The 26,922-nt window shown below is 34.5% G+C and overlaps 1 protein-coding gene across 2 annotated transcripts in view; it reads left to right on the top strand.

Annotated features, from left to right (window-relative positions):
• Positions 1–26,922, top strand: part of RIC1 (RIC1 homolog, RAB6A GEF complex partner 1) — a 45,884-nt gene that overhangs the window by 1,485 nt on the left and 17,477 nt on the right. Inside the window, exons 2-7 of one of the 2 annotated variants that reach the window (XM_056513218.1) lie at positions 8,804–8,911; positions 12,960–13,036; positions 23,311–23,418; positions 24,491–24,633; positions 24,858–24,991; positions 26,002–26,093. In XM_056513218.1, coding sequence (XP_056369193.1) covers positions 8,804–8,911; positions 12,960–13,036; positions 23,311–23,418; positions 24,491–24,633; positions 24,858–24,991; positions 26,002–26,093 — 662 coding nt within the window. Of the gene's footprint in view, positions 1–8,803; positions 8,912–12,959; positions 13,037–23,310; positions 23,419–24,490; positions 24,634–24,854; positions 24,992–26,001; positions 26,094–26,922 lie in introns of both variants that reach the window. The other variant, XM_056513217.1, reaches the window with a different exon arrangement.

The raw sequence follows: 26,922 nt of genomic DNA, 5'->3' as shown, positions 1-26,922 counted from the left end.
TTTTTAAGACCCAGATATCCAGCTAGCACATAACCAGCCCGGTAACTTTGCTGTGTGAACATCATCATCTGGCCTGTTTTCTTAGGTTCACGGCACACAGTGTTTATAAAGTGTACACTTTATGGTGTAGCTTTTGCCAGTTGTTAAACCTGTAGTTTTAGTCTGTCAACACAGCAGAACTGATCTTTTGCGTGGAAAATACATAGAAAACAACAGGCTCATGAAATGCTTTTCAAGATGTGCACTGTTGTCTGGAATGCAGTTTACTTTATGGTCTGTTCTCAAGGACAAGGTTCATTAGCTTGCATGCTTGGACTTGTTTTGAAATGTTAAACATTGTATGACTGGCTACAGATAGAGCACTAAAATAATTCACCTGGTGCAGAAGGGCTGACTAAACTCACAGGTCATTGATATTTTTAAAATAGATTTTGGTTCAGTTTGTAATGGGTGCTTTTGAGGAAGGTGCTGACTTTTCTAGGCCTGATTACTGACTGATATTAAACTGAAAAACGTGTTACAGTCTCATGACCTCTGTGGACAACTGGCTATTATCAAAAACCTGGAAGAATAAAGATTTTGGTCAAGCTAATTTTTAAAGGGATTTTCTTGCATTATTTTTATGTATGTAGCTGGGGTCCTGTATGTGATTTGTTGTTTTTTTTTCTCCCAGACTTCTTTTTTTCAGTTTCTTTTTGTTTTTGAGGGTTTTTGAAGCTTAAAATCATATGTTTGAACATATGTTGTTGACAAAATAAAATCAGTGCATTCTAGAAAATGTTTTAATTTGTCAGAAATATAGTCTTTAGAACAAGCATAAATTCTAGTCAAGTTGCACTAACTTGTCACAGAAAAGTCTTTAGGCTGGTGTTCTTGTTAAAACTTGTTACTATCTCAGCTATCTATCAAAGGTTTAATTTAAGAATGAGGTGATGAGATTGGGAAGGTTCTGTTTTGAAATTTTCAGAAATGGGGCTGTTTGAAATGTTTCTAGGTGAGTGAGTTTACATTCAGTATATGTATTTTTAAGGTGATATAGTAATGTTTAAAAGTCTTTTTCACCTACTGTGTGCTAAGAACTAGTAGAACTAAGGAAAGTTGATCCCAAAGTGTGGATTGCTTCCTGTTTTAGAATCAATATAGGTATTAAGACTCAAAACCAGATAACTGGTTTTGTAAAAAACCAGACAGAATTCTGCTTGGGTTTTTGAACGAAAAAGTTGTTGACTATTTTACATGTTAGAAGAGATTGGATTATGGATAGAGAAGACCACTCAGGTGAATGATTTTCATCATGCACCAATATTGGTGAAAGGTTGTTGAGCGCAGCCCTCAGTTACGTTGACATTTATTTATGAATTATATGCATGTGCTACTGTACTAGTATACACATTATCAAGCATACACAACATAGTCTGATTTTATTTCATCTGTTTAGAAGGAACCTACATTGGTCACCTAGTCCAACTGCCTGACAAAATCTGAGGGACCAGAAGATAAATCATGTTATTAAGAATATTGTACAAATGGTCTTATAGACTGGTTCACTGTGGGCATCAACCACATCTCTTGGATGCCTGTTCCAGAATTTTAAAAGGAACAAAAAAGAATGAGGTACTGCCAAAATGAACACTTTTTAAAATTTTTACTTTATTTTTTAGTGGTCCAAAAAATTCTTTCTTACTCCCTATTGGATTCTGTTAAAACACCCCACTGTGGAGACCTCTGCTTCAAGCATTTTCCTTAAATCAGAAGTTTTAGGTCTACATACCGCGGATAATTCCTTGACGTTTAAGAGCCAGCATAGCTGTGTTGATAGATAGCATGGAAAAGCTTGTCAAACATTTTCATTCGGGTACTTTTAAGTATTTGGATGCTTGAAATGAGAAGCATCAATGAATGATAGAACCTTTCTGAAATGCTATGATGAGATAATTGCTGTTTAATAGATTGACTTGTGAACTGAAGATGAAGTTTGCACAAGGCAGCTGTGCAGTCCTGTGTGGCATTTTCTTTCCTCTTGCACCTCTATTTTAATGGAGGTTATGGTGGACTGGTGATGTCTTTTTACAGATCTGTTAAGCTTAATGAACAAATAGAAGCCTATAGAAGTCTGTTTATTTAGTTGATGAAAGGATCAAAGGAACATTGTAGTTGGCCCTTTGAAGGTGTTACTCCTTTGACAGTTGTGGCTTCAATTTTAAATTGGTTTAGTTATCTGTTGAATTCTATAAGTTCATCCATAGGTATTAAGGGCCAAGGTAGGGCAGCAAAGGAAGAAGGTGTCACAGACGAGTGGAGTTCCCTGCCTAACCCTTGACAAGTGAGTTGTGTGCGACAAGTATAGTCTGCTGATGTAGTTGTACGTATAAATATGGTTCAGCGTTTCCTTTCTTTAGCATTAACAACCTTGTGACAATGACAGGAATAAGTACTGGACTTGAATACTTAATGAAAACTTCTGTAGGTTGTTGGGACTATCTGCTATCAATCTGTCAGTCAAAACCAGTTTTGTGAGGTCTTTGAAGCCAAGAGTAGCTTGTCCCATCTGCTCATTCAGAAGAGAATTCTTGGTTATCTATATGCTTCTCAACTTATGATTTACATTTACTTTCGTTTTTTGAACTTCTGTTTTTGTTTCTTTCTTTCTAATGATCTGATATTGAGTCAGAGCACGTAAATGAACTAAAATAAGCTTTTGGGAAAGCCTGCATGTCACAATCCTAGATGGTCAAATAGTTGGTATTCATTTGAAATGCTAACTAAATTGATATTCAAACAGCTCTCACAGACTCTCAAATGTGCTCTTCAGTCTCTAGCTGTTTCTGTATTAGAGTTGAAGTCAATGTGTGCTTTAAATCTAAGCATATAGTAGGACAAAACTGGGGACTGGACTTCTTTTGGGAAAGTGGTCTCCATAACCTGGAATTTTGCCCCACTGTAAAAGGAATTACTTGTGATACAGTGCATAGAGTTCATAAGATATATTAATAAATGCATTGAAATTATCTGGAGTTGTTTCTGTAGTCTTTTTTTACTTTAAAAGGCTGTTAAAAAGAAAAGTTTTCAGTATGCTTTTAAGATTGTGTTTTAATCTCAGAACTGTAAGCAGAATAATTTACAGAATTATTGTGCATGGCTTTTTCTTAATATAATTGGATACAGCCTCTGGAGGCTTTTTATCCAGAATTTGATTGCAGAGTGGCACAACAGATGTCTTGATATAAGTGGTTGTGTTGGCTGTGTAGTGTGAACAATATGACAAAGATAACATCAGTGCATCTATCAAGTTAAGATTGCCCACTGCTTCTGCTGTGTTTTCTTCCTTAGTAGTTTAATCCCCAAAATGCTGATTTCATATTTATGCCATTTAGACCCTAGTCTGAGAAGGCCATTTCATTTTGTTTGTGAGTAACTGTAACAGTTGCTCTGTTGCTTCTGTTAAAGAAATGCATTTGCGATTACATAATGAAACAAATGTTAAATTGATAAATTTATCTAAAGAAATCCAAAATTGTCATGTGGTTATTCAGTAGGATGTTCAGGCTTTCCGTGTTGCCTGCATTATAAAATAGGTGACCCCTGAAAGCTGTGTCATAATTACATGCATTATGGTAAAAGGCATTCTCAGTTATGACTCTTCAGTGTCCAGTTAGTTGCATGTAACAGAAAACCAAAGATGTATGGAATATGCCTTTGCTTTTTGGCAGCATTTTTGGGCAGTAGGTTAACAGAAAACTTCCACTGGGAGAGGTGGTGGTTGACAGTTCTGCACTTTGGTTTTCTGAATTATTTCACAATAGACATGAAGCACACGATTGGAAGCTGTGTCTGCTCTGTTGGGCGGATACTCTGTTGATTCTAAGCTTCCAAACACTTTCAAAATTAAGTTAAAGGAGTTATGGTTTTATAATTAATCTTGCTTTTATAAATTAATTTGTTATCTCCTTGTATCTCTGTTACTGACAAAATGGCCTTTTGTGATCTATTTATATGAATTTTTCTGTTCCTTATGCTTGCTTTTCTCAATATAACCTTTCTGTTTTATTAGTTTGTAATTTTACAGAGCTTCAACATTTTAAGTGAAGCACAGACCATATAGTGACGAAAATGAAGTGCACAGTGTCACCAGACTTCTGTTCTGTTTTTTCTATTTTCTCCCAGCCTTATCTTTGTCACTTAGATCATAAGCTCATCTGAAGAGCGTTTTTGATTTTTGTCTTATGCCTACAGCCTAATGAAGCATTGAAGTATTTAGCGTGTAAAACTAAACAGAAATTAAAATTTCTCTGTTTGTCAAATAAATTGCTTTTTTAACCTCAATGAGATGGATTGTTGATGTGTAGAATAATATATATTCAGGAGATGAGAATATTAGATTTTAATAATTATCCACAACCAGGTTCTTAGATTGATTAAGAAAGCCAAAGCCGTATATAAGACCATGTTGCGTATGTGCTGACAGATCCTGTGTTTGCTTTTCAGACTTAGTCAAGTAGTTTTCTATTCTATTTGTTGACCTACTTGTAAAATCAACAGTTTGCACAGTTTGTCATTAATGTGCAGTCAAACCAGAGAATCTGGTTCAAGAAAACTATTTTTTCATTCTTTTATATTCTGTCAAATGATTGTACCTCTTTCCGGTTGGTTAATGCGTCATTTTCTGTTACACTCCGTAAATACCTCAATTAGAACGCTTGCTTCTGGGAGGGCTGTTGTTCAAGTCTTTTCAAGGCTACTTGTCCTCTTTAAAGAGGGCCTTTGCAGAGCAACATTCAAATCTTGGTTAAGGGTTTAAATGTCAGCTTAATTTGAATTTGCATCAAATGTGGTAGAATGCTTGTGTTAAGGTAAGTGAATTGGTAATTTCCTCTATCTAAGCTTGCTGAGAGAATGTGCTGCAAGGATTGTATACCTTAATGGATTTTTTCATAAAAACTGCATTGTACGTGGCAAAGTGTACTGACATGGGTTATGCTGCTAACACTTGGTAAGTGAACAAGTTACTGTATTAGGTCAGGTAGAATTAAGTAAAACAGTAGCAATTTGGGATTATTTCATAATGGGTTTGCGGTTGTGTTTTGTTTTGTGTTGTAGATTTTTTAATTGTTTACACAGGTATTTTGTCCAGGTGTTGATACAGAGCTCGTCTTACATAGTGGAAAGTCCAGAGGGATTCTTAATGTACAATAGACAATGAAACAACTGTGAGTTTTTAGGTAGTTTGAATTTCAGTGACTTTGTTGATAGAGCTGTCTTGCTACCTTACTTTTACAAACAGTGCAGTTCATTTCTGGTAATGCAAACCAGATTTGCTTTCATGTTATAATCTCACATTAGTAAAAAAGAGGCATCTTTAATGCTAGAAAAACATTGTGGTGCAGCATAAAAACTTCTGAGTAAGAACTGTGGAACATGTTCTTGTCAAGAGATAGCCAGGGTAGCTGAATGATGGAAGGAGATAAAATTTAGCTATGAGAACAAGAAGTTTTGTTTCTTTTCAGTAATATTAACTAGTGTGCTAGGGAGTTTGTTTGCACTTTAGTAATAGTAGTGCTATATTCTTTTTAAGGTTGCATTTCTTATTTTTCTTTTCACCAATTTTCTTATCATGTGAGCATCCACTGACACAGTTCCTATTGTAACTGAGTGGCAGTTTCTGTTTTGCCAGACATCAGGTTCCTCCTGGGAGACAAAATGTACTGTATTAAAATGCTAGATTTTCTTTGCAGCAGATTAAAAAATGCTAGATGCTTCTTATCTATTTTGGGAAGCTTTTTTAGATGTTAAATTGTAATTTGTATTAAGACTTGCTTGCTCACGTCTTTCTTCCTTATCAACTGAAGGTGTTTACTTCTTCCTCTAAACAAATGTTTACTTCTTTTTAAACAACTCTTTATTGGTTAGGTCCTTTGCTATGTTTCTGGAATCCAGTTTTTCCTAAAGCTGTGGCTCTACCATTAATATTTCAGCAAGTAGGTTTTAAGCATTGTAAAGAAGGATTAATTTATTGGCTTATTTGAGACAGTAGGCATAATTCATTAGTTGAGTTTAGCTGCATTTCTTTATAATTTTAGTAGCTGCATGCAGAAGTGTGAACAGTAAAAACCATGGAATTTTAATGAAGCTTATATGAAGATTTAGGGGTTTTTTTTGACAGAAAAAGAACCGTAAAGATTTAGGGAAAATTCTAATTAATAGGATCTAAACCCCTATTGTTTCTATACAGAGTATGAACTACAACAACAAGAGGAGAGTATCTAACTAACAAGCCTTCCTCCCTCTTTCTGTTTTGTTTCGGTGTTCTGTTATGTTTTGGTGGTTTTGGTGTTTTGTTTTGGTGTTTGGTTTTGGGTTTTTGTTTGCTTTGGTTTTGGTTTTATTTGTTAAAATGTGTTAAATATGTTCAGTGGCTTGCTGTGCTTGGGTCAAGTAGTTAGGTTGATATATATTCCTGTTTACAGAAATATTCCTGTGCCATTATACACTGTCAGTCACTTCAGATACTTCAGATGTAGAATTGCTATTTCTCATGCATAAGCAGAGCAGGATCCTGAACTCTCCTTCTATCTTTGTTAATCCAGACCATTCACATATCTGTGGAAAGCTTTTAAACAGAGGGGTAAATTTGTATATTAGGGTTTTCCTCACATCTGAATTAATGCTTTTGAGCTGTGGAGTATGAGGAAATGAATAGTATTGTTGTAATAATTCCTCATTTAACCTCTACTTAGGTAGCCTTTGTGACGTATTTAATTTGAAGTGGGTCTGCTTTCTAGTAAGAAGGTCCTTAAATTACAAAAAAATAACATTATGAGTGCAAGCATTCATTTTTAACTCCTTAAGTCCTCACCTGTGAGGCACAGTGCCTAGAAATCAATTTGTATAAATTTTTTAGCTGATATGTAGGTAGAAGCTTCTTCCAGCTTTGCAGGCGTAATAGCAGCATTCTTGTAAATGAATGTCACAAGAATTCTGCACTATAAATACTGTAATTATATTCTGTAAGAGTAGTAATATAGAAAGCAAACTGTGTATTCTAATTTTGCCAGCTGCTGAAATGCTTGAGGCACAAAAGTGCTTTAAGAATGATCTCTGGGTTTGCAGATTATCAAGACACTACTTTTTCTCAGTATTCTAAGGCAGCTAGGGTGGTTCTAACTCAATCATTGAAAGGCTGTGTACTTCATTGAGAACAATCAACAGGAAACTGCTCCTAAGAATAATTATTTGTCTATTTAATGTTAGATAACTAGATGTAAAAGAAGCCACACAAATTGAAAAAGCCGGTTCTTTGGGTAAAGATTAGTGTGTTTGTTATACTTCACAGATGTTTAACTTTATTTTTTATAATTCAGTTCTGTGTGGGCTTGAAATTTAAAGAACGCTGTTAGAGCACACCAAGTCATATTGTAAATTTACCAAGGCTAAGGCTGCCCATGTGGTACTAATTCAGCTAGTTATTTACATGCATGATGACAACATTTCATTGCTTTGTTTTGTACTATTTAAAATTAATATTCAAACTTTAAAATTAAGTTGTTTGTAACTCTACTTTTTCTGAAAGGAAACTGAAGGAAGTGATTCCAAATAGGATGGTAGTACTTAACAAATTCTGGAGTGGTGGACACTCACAAGATTTGTGGGTAGAATTAATGGTTTGATATTTATTGTACTGCTTCTCCTGGTCCATCAAGCAAGGCAAGAAACTTCATTCACCTGTGGTTGTAGGGGTGTTTGGGTATCTTTGCCTGGTGGTGTGGTTAATTTCAGTAAAATGAGTGATTATTCTGTACCCTCTTGGTTCTCTTTCAGTGTGCTTTTTCTGGTACAATGTTTTGTGCTCCAAATCTGCATGAAAACTGAAATTGATAAAGTTAGGACAGGTTATGGTATGAAGATGAGGGGTAACTTTTTTAACAAAGCAAAAAGTGTGTCCTGCTTAATTTAACTTCCACCTCCCAGGTTGGAGGATAATGGAAGGGGAAATACCCACATAACCTGAAAACTATTATTGATTCAAGAGCAAGAAAATAGAAACAGTTGTGCTATATATTTAAGGAGAATGAATGTTTCTAAGCACTAGAACAAGAAAAGGTAACTTTGCAGTAGGTTTTTCTGTTGCAGCTCTTGACTGCATTTGTTAAAGAGAATGAAGGTTTAGTACCTATGGTAGCTTTGTCTGGTCTTCGTCATCCCAAAGCTTTTCTCCCTTCCCAGAAGGAAAGGTGCCAATGGGTGCACCTCATTACTTGAAAATACTTCCAGCTAACTGTAGAGGCGGATTTTCAGCAGGTTCTGACAACTTATATGTGGAAAACAAATTTCCTGATTATCGTTGTATTTAATACAATGGCCAACCTATTTAGTAGAAGCTAAGCAAATGGACTCTACCAAATATTCTATTGTATGTTTCATCCTAATTCATTTTACAGTTCTTGTCATTATAGGAGCCTGTTTAAGGTGGGTCTGTTCATCTTAGGCATCAGTCACCCTTTATCTAAGTTGGAACTACCTCTGTACTCTGTATTGACTCCTTACTATGCAATTAAGTATTTTATTTGCATGTGGGTTTGAAAGAGTGAGATTAGGAATGACAGTGTCGCAACAGTTCTCCATGGACTTTCTTTAAAAGCACCATTTTCTAATGGATTGTCAAATACATAATTGATTTTTTTAACCTCCTTTGAGGTAAACACATAGCTGTTAAGGAGACATAGTTCTTTACAGGTATAGCACAATGTATAAAACATCCCGTTCCTTTTTTATGTGAGATGTAATTATTTATATTTTTTTCCTTCAGCCAAGTGTATTAATCGTAAGCTACAAGGAACTTTCAAAAGCAGCTTCTCAGTTTGGACCTTATAAACAAGCAGAATGGCGGCCTGACAGCACAATGATAGCTGTTTCGGTAAGCAGAATTTTTCCTTTTACTCTGGTTAAACTATTGCAAACAGAATTTTTTGTTACCAGTTTCTGTTTTTATACAAACTTGCAGATCATAAATACATTTAATTGATACTTGTCTTCCAAAAATATATAATCGTACCAAGAACTTTTTAGATAATATAAGCTTTCTCTTGTAGTTTTCATTAATTTTTCTCTGTGACAAAGAACTACAGTTCTTTGTTTAAAAAAATGGTTAGATGTGTTGGCAGGGGTGATGCAACATCTCATTACTTTAGTAATCTGGTAACAAATAATACGGTAATGTAAAGTTATGTGAATGAAAGAAATAGTTGTGGACTTAAGTAGCATAATCGTATTTAACTTGATAAGTAGGGTTTAAAGGTGAGAAGAGATTAAACTATGGCCTTATTACTGGCTTTTGGTGGTAAAGAAAAATATTGCAAGTCACTGGGGACACAGAAACAAGGGCAGTGATAAGTGATACATAAACCCTTCTGTTAAGAATCTTAGGGATGAGATCTTGTCTCACATGGAAATAAAGTCTTGTTTCATGGCTGGTGCTGTATTCACAGCACTTTGAACTATTTCAGCAGCAGTATTTAAAGTTTGCAAAGTGACCACAAGAAAGGTGGGAGTACAATTTATAAGAGTTGCAATATGAGATAATGCTCTTGATGTCTTTTGGTCAGGTCTTAACATTAGGACCAGGTCTTAAATTAGATACTGTTATCTTAGTGGAAAATACCAGATGATTCATGGAGTAGTTCATGTCTCTAGCAATATCATGATAATCATAAATCAGCTAAGCTTTCCATGGTCTAGTCTTCTTTTGTGTAATGCAAGTTAATGCAAGCAAGTAGTTAGTCTAAAATATTTAAATATTTTTTTAAAAGTATCTCTTGAAATCAATGAAGTCAAGCATTTCTGTTAGTGCCAGATTATATTCTCAGTGACTACTAATAATCATCAATAAAGTCAGAAAGCTTAGTAATTTTTACTATGAGTCAAAACGAGTTATTCAGTTTTATATTGCAGCATGTACCTTTATGTAGTTCAGAGGAAACTTGAATTTCTGTATTTAAGTACTTTGCATACTGTGGGGTTTTTTTCTGAGATGTTGTGATTCCTCTGCTCAGGAGACCTTGTGGTTTAGCTGGCGGTCAGATAACCTTCAGTTTCTGCCACTTTGGTCACTGCACTTCAAAGTTTTTCTGCAACTAAATGTACAGCATTCTTTTTGGCAGATAGTGTCAGAATCTAAATGCCAATAAAGTCTCAGTTTGTAAACTAATGTTCTGTGAATTAAAATTCAAAATGGTCATTGCTTATAAAATAGTGAGTGTACTAAGATTTCTAATATCCTTCGTGTTTCTTAGGAGGATATTTCATCCCTGGATGTATGCATAGTAGTTTTTTTCCTGGATACTTTAAAAATATATATATATATATATATATGTATATATATATATGTATATGTATATATATATATATGTATGTATAGTTTAATTTGGAACAGTTAGTCAGTCCTACTGAAAGACCACATTTACAATATTGCTGGTGTTGTTATAGTGAGACAGAAAGTCAGTTTTTTGACCTTAATGAAGAAGAAGATGTGTGATGCTCTCATCCCCAAGGAGAGTTCTGTCCAAGTGAAGTTTTCTCTCTTTTCTTAACTAACACATTCAGATGAAGGAGAAATAGCAAAGCAAGCTTTTAATTAAAAAACCCAGTAATTTTGAACTGCATTAGCTTCACTTAATTACTGAAGTCCTGTGCAACAGCTAAAAATTTTAGTTTGAAAGCTGAGTTTGTGATGTTTCTCACCTGTTACTACCTGTGCTCATGAGTACTTGATTGCAGTAATTTTTTGTAATAAAACTTTTTTTTAAGAATATGAACATAAGGTTTAGTATGTACTTATTAGCCAGTGGTGCATTCCTTTTTCTTTCCTTTTTTTTTTCTTTTGTTTTAAATGACATAATGATGGGGAGTGTAGTCTGGATTTTACGTCCAACAGTCAAGTGATATACCATGTTTTTTGTTTCTGACAGCCCAAATATTCAGTGTGTCTTTATGAAAACAACTCACTTTGCAGCATATGTTTTGAGGTAAATGTTATTTATATTGCAGGCAGACTTTGGGCTACTGTATCAGGCTTTATAAAATACCTCAAGTAGCTTTAAAGGTATGCAGTTAAACAAGCTTAAGCAGTTTTTGCAGTGTCCTGTAGAAATTCTGACTTCTTTTTCTGCTAGTATCTTCTGTTGTTAAACTGTTGGCACATTTCCTAGGCAGTTATTATTTTTTCCCCTTATATTTTGTAGTTTCCTCATTTATATTGCTGCCTTCGTAATTTTTCCACTGTTACTAGCAAATACTTTTTCTTGTCTAGATTAGTATGTACATCTGAGGTAGCTAATTCTAGGAGTAAACCAAACTTAGGAACTGGGTCAAGATACTTCAGTATGGAGAAGTATAGGAGGCATTTTGGTCCTTTCCCTTACAGGCAATCCTCCAATATGGACTGCTCTTCAGCATGCATTCCCATAGTTAAGGCAGTGCTTTATTAATCATGGTAGCATACAAGAAACCATGTTGTGAAATCCCTGGCAAGATTCTCAGTGTTTATACTTCTGTCTGTCAAAGTTCAGCATGATCAAGGAATGGATGACAGCGATGATTACTTATTTAATAAATTTCACTCAGACATTTTTAAAGCATGAAACCTCTGTAAATGAATATGATCAATTTACTGGAAGTCTGTACTTGAATGCTTCTGCATTTCATCCCCCTCTTGATGGAATTTAAGGTTCTATTTAGAAATGAACCTGTAACAATAGCAACTTTGTGCTTTGAATAGTGTTCAGTAAGGCCTTTTGTACCTTAATATCAGTATAAAGATACTTCACAGTATTGTTTTACTTGTCTTTCCAGGATAAGGTAACTTCCGTATTAAATAATTAATGATGTAATGGAAAGAACCTGTAAAGATGTTAGAAATGAACACGTTTCTTTATCACATAATACCTGAACATGATATTACAGCACACAGAAAAGCTTCCATTTATTGTCACCCTGTCTCAAGCTCACCATTATGGTTCAGATTTTATTCTTGCTTGAAAAAGATACTCAGTTTGAATGAGAATAATAGTGTTTCTTGGAATTCGAAGCCAAAACACAAATTCTCTAAAGCAAAATGTTTGACTGAGGAAAGCCGTGGTGTCTATGAAATGATACACTAAGCTAACAAGAGTGTTGCTTTGTTCAAAGAAAAGGAAACCAATCTTGCAAAGAAACATGAAACTATTCATTTCAGTGCTTTTTGTCTCCAGTGCTTTGGATACGTGCCCAGCCTATATTAAAATAATTGGATGAAAGCACTATTTAACCAAAATACATTTACGAATTTGTCTGGAAAATAAATTCATGCTGTAAACAAATAACACTTCTTTGAACACTTAACGTTATTGGTCATTTTCTTCTTTGATGCTTATGCAAGCAGCTTCTAGGTATGACTGGAATATCATGTAACTAAATAATTTGTGTTTGTTCCCTGGGTATAGTCATTCTTCCAGAATGACTGAATAATGTGAAGCAATGATGGTGCCTAAACTCTTTGCACTCAGTAGTGTCTGTATGTGTTCAAACACATGGAGAGTTTATTCAGGTTCTTCCCACCTTGTACTTTGTTTTCTGCATTAATTTATGTAGTTGGTTCGAATTATGTGCCCAGGTTCTAAATATCTGAAAGAGATTGTCAGGTTTTATAGATTTGTATGAATTAGAGAAAAATTTCTGATGGACTTGTGTATAAACAGCATTGTTTTTCCATTTTTCGGCCTCCTGCCTGATCTATTCACTTGACTTTAAGGGCAGGTGTGGATTTTACCTGGAATTAATATCAATGGCACAGTATTTTAAATGTTTTAAATGTTTGCATGAATGTATATTCAAGTTCACTATATGAGATATACACAAAATCATATAAAACTAACAGATTTTATTCATGCTGAGACTAGTTATGTATCTTATCAGTATTTCTCTTTCAGACTGGAAATGGATACATCTTATTTTTTGAAATCCCATCAGCAAGAGACAAATACCTTTACGAGCCAATATATCCCAAGTAAGTATTTTAAACTTTGTATCCTTAGAATGTGAAAAATACCATTAGAAAACTCCTAAGCAGTTTTTATGACAAAAGATACTTCCTTAGAGAGCATGTTTTAACACTTGATGAGTATATGAACCATTATTCCTATGAGTTAGAGTCAGTACAGGGGAGAAGTCGTGTTTAATTAGATTGCTGTGTGCTGGTATGATTCCTTAGGTCCATCTTATAAGCTCTCAAAATCCTTAACAGCGGAGTTAAAATTGTTTGATTTTATAATTTGAGGTAGTCTGTTGCATTCATGATCTGCAACAAGATTTAATAATTCCCTTTGAATAACTCAGTTGAAAAATCATGTCTTAGGACCTATTGAGGTGCAATTCAAAAATAGATCCTGTCCCCAATGTTTCATAACTTAGAGATTTTTTGAAAAACATGGGAAATAACAGCCCAGTATTTTTGAAAGCAAATCAATAGTTTTTAGTAAGAATGTACAAGTATTTTTGGTGCAGTGTGTTATATTCAGTTTCATCTTATTTTTTCTTATTGTGAATAATAATACATCTTATGCATTTAAAATGTGACTGTATTTTGGGTGTATTTGTGGTTGACTGAGCTGATTTTGGATTTTGCAAAATTGGGAAATGCCTAGGACAAATTAAAACTTTGACGAGCATATGTCTGTGTTTAGATAGGCAGAATCTTTAGTCATGGATTGGATTGAATTTGTCCATGCAAATAATAACATACTCTTGATTTCTAATTGGCTAGATACTTCTTTTTTAATATGTCCCTCTATATATCTTCATAATTATGATAATACTAGTCAGTTTATTTTTTTTTTCACGTTCATAAAAAGGTTAAAACTTGAATTGTGGGTGTCTCTGGTCATCTCTGAGGAGTATTGGATAATCTAGGATGTCATGTGAGAGGATGACATGTTGACTTTTTTTCTTTTCAGTGTAAATGTTAAACCATGAACAACAAAAGGAATTAAAGGGGTTTTCAATAGTATTGAAGTTCAAAATCTGCCTTCACTCTCAAATATATGTAGGAAGAAATTACTTAGCAGGTAGTAAATGATTTCAGAGCAAACTTTTCTGTATTGATTCAAAATTTTTTTTATGTCTTATGGCTATAATGCATCTTTTGACCTCTGAAATAGCCATCAAAACTCTGGAATTAGCTGGAATTTATTGTTGCAATTTACTTTTTTGTTTTCCAGAAACTTAAGACTAATGTAGACAATTTATATTATTTCACTTGTCTCTTTGGAGAACTGAATAGCAGTTTTCAAACTGACTCTTCACATCTGGCTTACAGTCATCAGGGAAAAAAGGCAGACAAACTGTTGCTGCAGCTTATCTGAATAAATAATAGTAGTAGTATATCCTAAGCTATACATTAGATAATGGAGAAAACTAAGCAAGTAGTTTATTGTGTTTTTCTTGTTCTTTTCGGAAAGTTGGAGGATATTTTAATTGGAAAAATATGAAAACTTATGGAAATACATATAAAACGCATGGTGAAAGTTGAAAAGTTTTGGAAAGTTTGCTTAGAATATCACTTGTAGGAAGGCTTGAAAATACCTATTAAGCCATCAGTGATTAACCATTCTAACTTTTACATAAAATTTCTGTAATTGATCTGAATTGTTGACCTGAAAATGGATGTTTTAGTTGCGTGTTGAGCAGTTAGAGTTCTAAAATACATTTGTATAGCCCAAAACGGATTTTAATGCAAATTCTGTAGATGAGTAGGACAAGGTGTTTGTCTCTGCTGTGTTTACAATAGGTTGCTCACAGTCTCCAAAGACTAATTGCATGTGCTTACCTTTAAGAAAATCAATGATCTCACTGAATTTACTGGAATTACTAGTTTGTCTGTACTTAGCCCTCAGTTATGAAAACCTAAATAAAATTGCTACTGTTCTGATTATATTAGATCAAAAGAAAGACACAGTCATTTGTGGGTGAGCTGAGCCTCCTATGATTAATGTCAAATGATTCTTTAAGTTATTAAAACAGAATGAACTTTTTTTTGCAGGTGCGGATACACAGTGCACTGCCTGTAGGCAGTCTCACTAATTTACATTGTAGAGCAAATACTTGGCAGGGGGTTAATCAAATAAAAAACCTCCAATCTAAAATGAACAAACAGACAAATGAGACCCAAAGCAAGAATTGGAATTTTTATCTTTCTTTTGACATATGTTCATTTTCCAAAGGCATTATTTCAACGAAATTCTTGGATTTCACTTCTGCTGGGCTGAACAATACCAAATTAGTTTTCTTCACTCTGAAGCCATTACAGATCAGTGAAAGGCCTTGTATATGACTTGCCTCATGCTTGAAAGGGGACATCTTACAGTTTTCTCTCCCCATAACAGTGTGTTCTTGGCTCCTTCCTCTGTGTTGGCAGCAGTGATTATGCAGCTGTGCCTTAAGTAAAGTCGGGTTGCTGACCTGATGGGGAAACTAAACCTGCCTGTCTCCCTTTTTTACCCCTCCCTGTCCCCTGCCCTGGATTCTCATAACTTAGTTTGCAAGTTGGCATTTAATAAAAGACTGGCATTAGAAAATAGTGACCTTGAAGTAGCACTGAGTAGCTACCCTGAGAGGTTGAAAAGCATGAAGTGACTGTTCAGTGATACTTGTATAAATCTTTTAGTTCCTGGTAAAGGAATTGCTTGTAACATTTTAATTGTCATGGAGATATTAATTAGGACTCTTCAAGCTCTATCTTATGTGGTTATTTACGCACGCTAGGTGAAGCGAGAGAGTTTGATGACTTTTGCAAAAAGTATGAGGCTGTCCTTGCATTGGCAAAGTAATAGCTGCTAGAAGCAAGTCAGTAAAAACTGAGATGTTCAGTCGTGTTCTGCTTTTCAAAATTATGATTATTAGCTGCCCATATCTACTAATTTTTTAAGCAGAATAAAGTCTTTTAGTAGTCTTTCATTAAATGGCAGTGGCAAATTTTGTCAGAAATACAGAATTTCAATGAGAAGTGACTACAATGAGAGAGGGAAACCCTCTTAGTACAGCTTCGTCTTGAATAGTTCTTAAGCTGTGCATGTCAGTATAACAAGGTGCTCGTGCACTGGGGATACACACCAATAATGTCCTCAGCTGCAGCAAAATACTGGTCCAGTGCAAAATTTCCTAGTTTAGCCAGTATCCTGAAGTTGAAATTGCAGCTAGGTTTGTTAACATGCAGGTGAAAACACTGAGAATGGTTGTATTTAAATTTTCTTGTCATCTTAGCTCTCACTTAAACAAAATGTGCATATTTTGCCATAAATGAAAGAAAAAGTTGGTAGTCAGAAAAGCAGGTAATTAGGTGTATGATAGGTAATTTCTTGACTTCAGTAGTTTTTTGCAGTCTTCAAGATAGGGACACTGATAACTGGTAAAGTACCTTCATGTGGTATTGGTATTTTCTTAATAACTGCTTTAAAATTTACTTGATAGTGGTTTAGCTTTGATTTGAAGAAAAGGATCATATGAGTTGCTGAAAGTCAAAATCACTCATCATTTGTCTGTATGGGAGAGGGATGTTTGTGGAGAAAATGTCCTTCCAATTTATAATTACTTTTATACAGAATTGTTACTGTTTGTAGCTGTTGAGCAAGATGGTCCAGAAGAGCTTGCCTGTATTTGGTGTGTTAACAGAACTATTGTAGCATACAGCTGTGGTGATACTGTAATTGCACTTATCTTCCAATTTAAACAAAATGCTTCAAGGTGGAAAGCAAAACAAAACTGTATGAGAAGTGACAGAAACACTTGTGCTGTTTATAATGGAATATGCACTGTAGTATAACTAATCACAGTATGATTTATTTTCAGGACCAAGTCTCTTATTTTCTCAATCTAATCAGTATACCTTTAGTAAAAGAGCTGAAGTGTGAATTGAGGCTAAGATGCCATCCTATTTGAGTGCCAGAGTCTTTGCTTTTCCTTATCTTTCAGTATTATGAAACATGGAGATTTTGGAAAGTAAGGCTGAGTGAACTTCCATTGCACCCTGCTATTGTTTATTTTAAACCAGACAGAATTAGAGCCTAGGAAAATTGATTTTCTGTTTAAAAATGCACATTTGGCATGATTTCCTCCTTTTCATATCAACCAGTTGTAATGGTCTTTATATTCTGAAATTTGGTGTTTTAATGGAAGTACTGAAATCCAAAATTAACATTTGTGGCTGGAGCTCACAAAACTGTTTAAGTTTGTTATATTAGTAACTGAGGACGTAGCTCTTACAAAATCTCGAACATGCTAAATATTTTCAGAAGGGAAACTTCTTAAAGACCATTTTATGTCTTTAGAGATTTAATCTGTATAAAATCTACTCATGTTGGTATAGTAAGAGTTAGTCAACTAACCTATTCAGTATTATGAATATTATATGTAAAAGCCTGTTACTGGATTTGTATGATAAAACAAGTGCTTATGCCGTAAGTGCAACACATGAATATTTATATATCAAAGAAGACTTTTTATTTTTATTGCTGGAATCCATTGGTAATTTTTTGTCAAATAGTGATATTTTAGGAATGTAGTTTTTCTGTCAAAGAAAATGTTTCTGGCACTGTTGATGTTTGGCTAGGAATTGCCAGTCTGTTCTTGGAATGAACTTTCATTCATTCTTAATGAAAACTTATATTTTCCTTCCTAATTTGTGAGACTGAAAACAAGGAGGAAAAAGCAGTAATTGTATGGTGTTTCATTTTTTTTAATTGAGCCAGAGTAGTCTGCAGTTTCATTCCAGGTCTTGGATGCTTTGCTCCAGTTCAGAGCAGATTTGGAAGAGACTCAGTATTGGCCATTAGCCCACATTCTGAAATATTTTCCTACAGTGAGCACAAGTACAAAGTTGTGCTTCAGTTAGTTCAATCTGGTTTTACCATCTAATTACTAAAGAATCTAAAAGACAAAACATGAAAAATAATGTATGTAAAGTAAGATTGTAGCATGCTAAAATAAAATTTGTCTCTGCCTGCAATTTCTTAAAGAAAGTGGTAATGCTTAGAAGCAAATTTGCAGCTTTGTAAGCTGTGGCAAGGTACAGTGGTAACTTTTTGAGGAGTTTCCAGATGAATTTGTACAGCTATTCTTATGTTTGTTTGACAGTGAAGAGATGAGTAACACCGTTATAGTAGAGGCTTCTCTGTACTGAACTGATTGATCTTTCTGTTTAGAGGTTTGCCAAGGAGAGTAACTGAAGTTTTCTCACTTGAAGATCGTGTGTGACTTAGTGCTGAGGATATTTTTGCCTTTCCAAAAAGACATAATCAAAAAGCTTTACATGGGTAATTAACTAAATGTGGTAATTGGGGTCTTTTATGTCAGGTTTCTTCATATCCTCAAATGGAGCCTGTATTTGGGGAGTGGTATGACTGTTGTGTAAATTTAGAATGAGACCTCAGTGGTGTAGATTATTAAGTCTCTGAAAGGCCTTTAAAAATTAAAGTTATTATCTAACCAGTATCAATATGTGAAGAATCTAGTTCATATGCTGGCTTAGAATGCCCTATTGCTGCTTATACGCCTGGTTACTGTATTCATGTCTTACTCTTTCTGTCATTTTTGAAAGCTGTCTCCTTTTCTTTAGACTGATGGTTTATAGGTGCTATAAATTACCTCATCACTGGCCTTTTTTTTCTGATTCAACAGACTGAAGATTAGTATGTACAAAGGTTTTGAACTTCAAACTCCGTGAGGATAATCAATGAGGTGTATGGTTAATTAACTTACTAGGTAATTTTTGCTCAGAATTAAGCTTCTGCTGAACTTTACCATTGTGCTTTTCCCTATAAGATATTGGCATTGTTTGGAAAATAAATTTTTTAAACTAGATTAGCTGAATAACTTTTTATTGACCATTATGGCACTTGCAAACTCATGATATGGTTCAAGAGGTTTTAACGTCTTAATTTAAGGGAAATTTAGGTTGGATGTTAGGGAAAAAAATTTACTGAAATAGTGATCAAGTGCTGGGATGGTTTGCCTGGGGAGATGGTGCAGTTACCATCCCTGGATGTGTTTAAAAAAGACTGGATATGGTACTCAGTGCCATGGTTTAGTTGAGGTGTTAAGAGTGTAGGTTGGACTCAATGATCTTGAAGGTCTCTTCCAACCTTGTGATTCTGTAACTGTTGTCAAGAAATCTTTCTAACTGAAATAATAATTTTGTAAACCATTTAGCTGTTTTTTATATGAATAGTTTATTAATATGCTATCCGGCTGTTTCTTTTCTCAGACTTCAGAAATCTGCTACTACCTAATTGTGTAGTACAGGCTGTACTAAGAATTACTGTTCTAAGCACTTACTCTTTATAGTTGCTACCATAAATTCATTTTCATTTTATTGGTTCAGCTCTTGCCAATGTGTATGAATACAGCTCTGCATCCAGCCAGACATATATAATCCTCAGTTCATGGCTGCCTGCAGTTTGTGATGGAGGATGCAGGTTTAGGGGTGAGAATATGCTATTTGCAGGAAAACCAAAGCTCACAGGTGATGATGCAGGCTCTTTGAATCTGGTATAAAAAAATGAGGTCCTCAGCTTTTCAATGTGAACATTAACTGAAATGTTCACATGAACCACTGTAAAACTAACCACTGGTTAGTAAACATTGTGTAATTGTTCTGATGCAACGATAATGCTGTTGTCAGTTTTTTTGCCTTTCTGCCTTAAAGGAGAGCAGCTTGGAGTTCTTGGTGATGTAAATTATTTTAGAAGTGCTGCCCTGGTTTTGCGATATAAGTATTGCCATTAATTGCTGAAGCATAATGATTTTTAATCTTTTTGTCCCTTCCCTCCCACTCCAAGTACTGCTGAAGAAGCAATTTTATCAGGAACGACTAAGAATATCATGGCCCAGAAGTAGTGTAAAAATACTTTACCTTGTTTGTATCAAACAATTGTTCTAGAAATAATTTTTAATTGTCTGAAGTCTTTAATCTATTTTTAATGAAATGTCTCCATTACTTGCATGGTTTAGCTAGTTAAAATGGATGCTGCTGCCTTGTTTGTTGTTTGTTTGTCTGTTTAAGTAATACTTTGTTTGCCACTAGCCACAGTTATTTTTTTTTAAGTTCTGTGTTTTTTGACTCAGAGCATTTATGAATTTTTCTAAACTATTATCCAACAATAACTGCGAACTATATTACTATGATTACCACAAACACTACAGTGGAAACTTAGATATGAATTTAATGCTAATTCTGTCTTCGGACTAGAATTCTCCCTTACTAAGCAGAAAACAGTGGACATTATTTTTAAGTACTTAGAACAGACTTAAAAATAATATGTGTTATATACCTTAATTGCAATTATAAAGAAATCTTTAAGTACATGTTTTCAGATTCTGCTATAATTAACTTCTTAAGTATTTCTTTGATACTTTTGGTAGCAGTGACAAATTTGTAAATATTATTTCTGAGTGAATTTTGTTTGTGTGTCATGTTGTATGACTTAATTGCTGTGCAGTTAGTGGAGGCCACAAATGCAGTACCATGCACCTAAAAAAATTAGCTGGCTGGTGTCCTGTTTCCTCTCTGAACTTCCCACCATTTCAGATAACAAACTTCAACGAAATTCTTTCTACCAATTGAGGAGTCTGACTCTGCTTTTGCATGGTGTTGCCTCTTTCTTGAATTTAGGATACTTCTGAGTTTCATGTGGTGAGGCTTTTAAAAACAGCATCCCTAATCTTTCCATACTTGAGGTTTTCTTGGGTTGCAGATTTTCCTCAGTTCTGAGTTTTAAGAGATTTATTCACAGGCGTCATTACATTAACAGATGCCATGCAAATAGCAATGATTACATTTGATTTGATGTGCAGCTGGTGGTCACTGGAATGTGTTCCTCTCAATTCTTTGCAAAAGTAAATTGCTTAAAGTTTGGCTGCAACCATAGCAGATGCTGATGTGGCAACCCAGACCAAACATTCTTTCCTGCCTCAGTCATCTGTGTGCATTCTTCGTTTAAAGGTCGTAAGAACTCAGCCAGTAAGGCTGACTCATGCAGATGTGGACTATATGAACACAGTGTACTTTCAGTAGCAGTTCCTTTGAACCCATACTGAGGATTTCTTTTTGAATTGATGAATTAGACATAATCACAGGCAATGAATTCAAAAAGTGGCATTTTTGGAGTTTCAGTCAAGGTGATGTACTTCAACTCTCTGTGGGTTGGCCTCTTGCAAGTTGGATAAAATAACCCTTTTTGGTACAGGAATGATTAGTGCCCCAGTTGAAAAAATAAGATGCTACAGGTGGTGACCAATTTGCTAAAATTGTCCTGTGAAACTGAAAATATTCAAATATTCTTGTAAGCTGTTGTTTTTATCAAAGGTGTTGCAGGAAAAAAAAGCCAGCCCACATGAAGACTTGAAATTTTTCTTCCTGCAAAAGATGTCTTTTAGATTATGTTGTTACCATTCTGGCTTTGTAATTTGTGCTGTGCAGAAATACTGAGTTTTGTACTTTGGTCAGTTAAAACAGACATGTTAAGTTGTGTCTTACACCTGCCTAACAGTAACATTTCTGCATTGCTCAACCCTTTCATCTTAGTCTGTCATTTGTTTGCATTATTCAGTTGTACCACTGATTGTTGATAAACCAGAGTAATTTCATCTAGTTTGGGAGTATACTCTTTCTGAATTGTGTGTCCACGTGAGTTGAAAAGCCTATCTCCAAACACCTGGTGTTTTGTAAGTTTTTAAAAAACACCACAACAACCCCACCATGCCAGTATTATTAAAAAAAGAAATGACTTTTTTTTCAGGGCTCCTGTCAGTTCATGATAGCTAGCTTACATGAATGGCTAGATCTTTTCTAATACAGCTGCTTTCTCCAGTTAATTTTTGTTCAAAATGCAAACCAAACATTCTAATAATTTAAATTTTTACAAGTTGCCATCTTTTGGTGGTAGATTAACTAACCTTAAAGTAATTTTTCTACTTTTGATGCAATTTTTCACAGCCACCATAGTTTCATTTTGGAAAAATGATGCTGCTTCCATCTGCTAATTCCAGATTTTCAAAGGTTACCTTGGTCTTGCCTTAGCTGGCATAAGGAAAGGTATAGTGCCCATTAAATAATAACAGATATGAATTTTGCATTGCTATAAAATGGTAATGAATTAAGGAACCTGATATCTACTAAGATAAACAAGACAGGAAAGAGACTGATGTATCCTTGTGCTGTCAGACTTCTCTAAAGCTGCATCTGCTTTAGTTTCTGCCATGTCTTAAGCAGTTATATTTGCTACCCTGATGTAAATTAGAATAAGTGTTTTGTCAGTTAAAATGCAAGTAAAGATTTCATGAATTTGTTTACATATCTGTTGTTTCTGACGATTGAAGTTGCTATAAATTCTGACTTGTCTGCAGTGCCTGTTTCACTCATAGTTTGCTTTGCTTACTAGCATAATGCTCATTAGATAGGTTAGCTTGATGACATGTTACAATACCTGGGAGTGTAGGTCAGTTTTCATGGCACATCTGATAACCCAGATACATAAGGAATGCTTTAATGATGCTGTACAGGAATATATAATGATGTTTAAAGTAATGAATGAAATGTGAGATTTAAAATGAGGAAGATAAAAAGCTTTCTACATCTGGAAATTTGTATTGTGTAATGGTCATTTAAAGGGAAGGAATTAGTGTTCAGTCATTTCTTCTTAGTAGGTCTTAGGTTAAAAACTTGTTAATTTGCTGCAGGGAGGAATATTCCTATGAAATATTGTGATAGATGCCTACTTGTTTTATGAATGCTGAATTTATATTATAAACAGGGATCTGGCGAAAAGAATGGGAGAAACATAAACATTTTGCAGTGTCTAATATCTGTAATTCAGCTTGAAAAAGAATGAATTTGAGATACGTAAGAACATATTTAATTACTGTAAAAAAATGAGTAACAATTTATTAAATCAGATTTTTCACTAATACATACCACTTATTTTAGAAGTATTAAGGAAGCCACACAGCTATTGTAGTGCTCAGTCTCTGCTCATTGTCTTATTTTGCCTATATACTGTAAGGACATAGAGGATGATATGATAGACTAAATTTTTATCACCAAAATTATATCCTAGATATTCAGTGCTGTTTGTGGCAGAGTGCATGTGACTGGTTGGTGTGGGGGTGTGTATGAGCATATATACATATATATATGGAGGGAAAAAGACCATGGGAGAAGTCTAAGTCAGTAACCCTTGTGTCTTTTGAGGGACAGCCTGTTTTAATTGTAGTATTTCTCTTGTATTTTAGAGGAAGCCCACATCTGAAGGGAACCCCACATTATAAGGAAGAGCAATGTGCTCCTTCGTTAAATCTAGAAATGAAGAAAGTGCTGGACTTGCAAGCCTCTATCACAAGGTATGCTTAATGAGAATTTTTCCATGTATACCAGTACGTTTTAAAAAGTGAAGGGAAAAGTGGACGGAAGAAAAGGCTTCTAGTAAGTTTTTAGGCCTATTAATAGTAAGGACTAATATTAGTGAGTTACTATTAGCAACTATTAAGTCTGAGGAGGTAAGAAAGTAAATTGCTGTTTAAGAGTTCTTTCTGTGCTTGGCCATACTGATATTTTTGGCATATATAAGTATGTAGTATGCTCAGTATTACAGTGTATTCCTATTCCTATAAATAAGTTTGTCCTTAAGTTCAAAGTCTTTATTAGAGATTTCATGGAGGCATTGGTAGGTTAGAGCAAAACTGTATCCAGCATTTCAGCATTTCTCCAGATGGCTGCAGAGAGTTCAGCTTTGTCCTTTTTCTTAACCTCTTGCTTTTTTGTGGTGATTGCCTATCCTATAAAGAAATTTTGAACATGCTACGTAAACGTGTGAAAAGTTGGTGAAACTTCATAGCATTGGAGGGAGGTGGAAGAGTAACATAATGAAATTGGGGAACAGGCTCCTGAGGAGAAAATAGGTTTTGGAAGACATGCAGTATACACTGGAAAAGGCTTTGAATGCAAGTAGATTAACAGTAGTTGTCAGGATTTTAAAGATGTTTAACGAATAATTTAAAAGTCTGATTTCTCCTTCATCAGTTTGTTTCAATTATGGATTAAAGTGTATTGTGAATTATTTACCGCCTAGACTGTATTGTTAATTTTCTGGGATAGATGAATAATTGTTTGTTGGAAGTGATGTCTTATGCTTAGTCAAAAGTATTGTAAAGATCTTCAGCAGTTAGTATACCAGTTAGGCAATTACTCTAGCAATACAGACCTATTCATGAACTGTGATTGCTGGAGAAAAGTTGAGTTGTATACTGTATTTTGTCAGCATGGTACATGTTTGTAATTTATGTATAACTTTATGATGCAGTTGCTGGTACAAGAAGCAGTAATACAGTGTTTATGACATTAGCTGATATTTCTGTGACATGACATTGATATGAGATGAAGTTTTTTTAGGGATTAACAAATATCTTTTATTAGTTTGCAGTCCATGTTAGAAGATCTACTTGTGGCTACTGCTGATGGATTTCTCCATCTGATTCACTGGGATGGTATGACCAACGGAAGGAAGGCCATCAACCTGTGTACAGTTCCGTTTTCTGTTGATCTGCAGTCTTCTCGAGGTAGATTTTAGGGATTGTATTGCTTACAATAGTTATCTCTTAGTAAAATACTCTCTCTGTTCTTAAGCAGAGATGGGGAAATTTTGCCATTTGTAAGTGGGAATGAAATAGCTTGCTTAAATTAGGTTGTCTCTTTGAAGTAATAAGTAAACATCTGAAATGTGTTTTGGCTTGCACTATTTCTGTGTTCACATATTTTTAAATTACTGATACTTTCTCAGCAGGTTCACTTTTGGGATTTGAAGATGTTTATATCAGAGATATGGAATACTGTGCCACGCTTGATGGCTTTGCAGTTGTTTTTAATGATGGCAGAGTTGGTTTCATTACACCGATGTCAAGTAGATTCACTGCTGAGGTATGTTTCCTTTAGCATTTCTACTATGCACAATAAGTGTGTTTTCCTTGGTATTTGCATTTCAGTTTGTTTCCTACTTTAAACCTTGTTCAGCTGAAAAGAAACTAAAATATAACATCTGCTTAAGGGATGACGTAAGACCAAGATTTTGTAGCATAATTTGAGCTAGATTTTTATAGGGTTGGTGCCTCTGGGAGACCATAATTGATAGTAGGTTTAACTTTTATGTATTTGTTCAAATTATCATTATAGACCATGTCTCACTGTGTCAGACCAACAGAGTTCCTGTTAGGCGTTAAAAGTGGGATGGTAGGAAGTAGTTTCCCTATGGCTAAGTATAATAAGTACTATGTCTAGGACTTAGTCCTAATCAAGTCTCTCTCTTTCTTATAGTGACAAGCATACTTACGATTTTGTTTTACAGGAATGTTTTCCAAGTTAGGTGTTTTCTTACCTGTAATTCAGTCTAAAAACTATTACATTTTGTTGTAATATCTTTATTTTAATTACAAAAAACCAAAAATAATACATCTAATGTCAGACTCCTTCACCCACTTAAAATACCTGTGATCTCAGCTGTTGCAGATGGGAACTTACTTTCCTGTCTTTTTTTTTTTTTCTCTTTGTTCTTAATACCATCTACCGATTTTTTTTTTTTTTTTTTTTTTTTTTTTTTTTTTTTTTTTTTAAATTTTTTTTTTCACTAGGCAATGTTAGGGACTTTTTTGCCTTATAGGTATTGACTTATTTTGTTATTAAGAGGTCTTATAAACAGTTTTCTTGCATACTGATATCTTTCTGTAATTTATATTAAGAAGAATGAAACCAGTTTTGCATTTACTGGATTTTGTTTGTTTGAGCCATGTCAGTTGATCTTGACGTTAATAGAAATTTTGAGATAGTGAAGGCCAACTGGCAGATGTGTAATATGGTGTACATGGATAGAAGCTGACTGTTATTAATATAAGCAGTATTTAACAAAAAAATCTTCTGAATTCCTCTCTCTACAGCAGCTCCATGGTGTTTGGGCGCAAGATGTAGTTGATGGAACTTGTGTGGCAGTGAATAACAAATACAGGCTAATGGCGTTTGGATGTGCCAAGTAAGTTTTTAAAGGCTGATTCAGAGCAGGGGGAGATTGTCTCATAATAAAGCTGAATTTGTAGTTACTTCTTACTAAGTTGTGTTGCATGTACTGTAAAGATGAAAATAATCAGTCTGCTAGAGATTGCATTATGTGCTGTCAAGAAGGCAGGAGAGAGGTGGAAAGAACTGGTTGCCTGCTTGAGCTGCAATTGAAATTTATGTTTGGTGTTCCAGTCTGGGGGAAAAAAAATTAAAAGGTGGCTTGACCAGTAGCAAGGATTATCCCAGCTAATCTCAAAGTATTATAAAGTAGTTATAAGTAGTTAGCAATAATAATACTGGACAAGAATCAGCACTTCACACTCAACTGAGAAAATGCTCTGTGCAGTCCTGATTTGTTCAAGAAAAATATTGCCTGTTTGAATAACTGAATATTTGTAAATTAAATATTGTGGAAGTGCTTTTAGTTGTGGTATTTTGCTTGCTGCTCCTTCAAGTTACCCCTGTATAATACTGCTTAAGATGGCTTTAGAGTGCAGCTCTTTATTTTCTTTGATTGTATTTTGGGTTTTGTTTTATAAAATATTTAAAAATCTGGTTTATTTTTTCATCTGTGTTCTTAAGAACTTGTATTCTTGTTTGTAGTAACAATACGGTGTGTCAGTGTTTTCTCTGAAACAGGAATAGTTACTTCAATATACTGACCTTAATATGCTTTATAAAATTTTGGCACTGACTAAATACTGCTTTCCCTGACAATTGGAAGCCATAAATGTATGAGGATTGTGTGTACATACGTATTTTAGGAGAATGAAGTTGTTTTAATGCATTGATTATTCTAGGAC

Source organism: Oenanthe melanoleuca, chromosome Z, assembly GCF_029582105.1.
Source record: "Oenanthe melanoleuca isolate GR-GAL-2019-014 chromosome Z, OMel1.0, whole genome shotgun sequence".
Lineage (NCBI taxonomy): Eukaryota > Metazoa > Chordata > Aves > Passeriformes > Muscicapidae > Oenanthe > Oenanthe melanoleuca.
The sequence above is the reverse complement of the archived record's forward strand: the minus strand, read 5'-3'. Positions and strand labels throughout refer to the sequence as shown.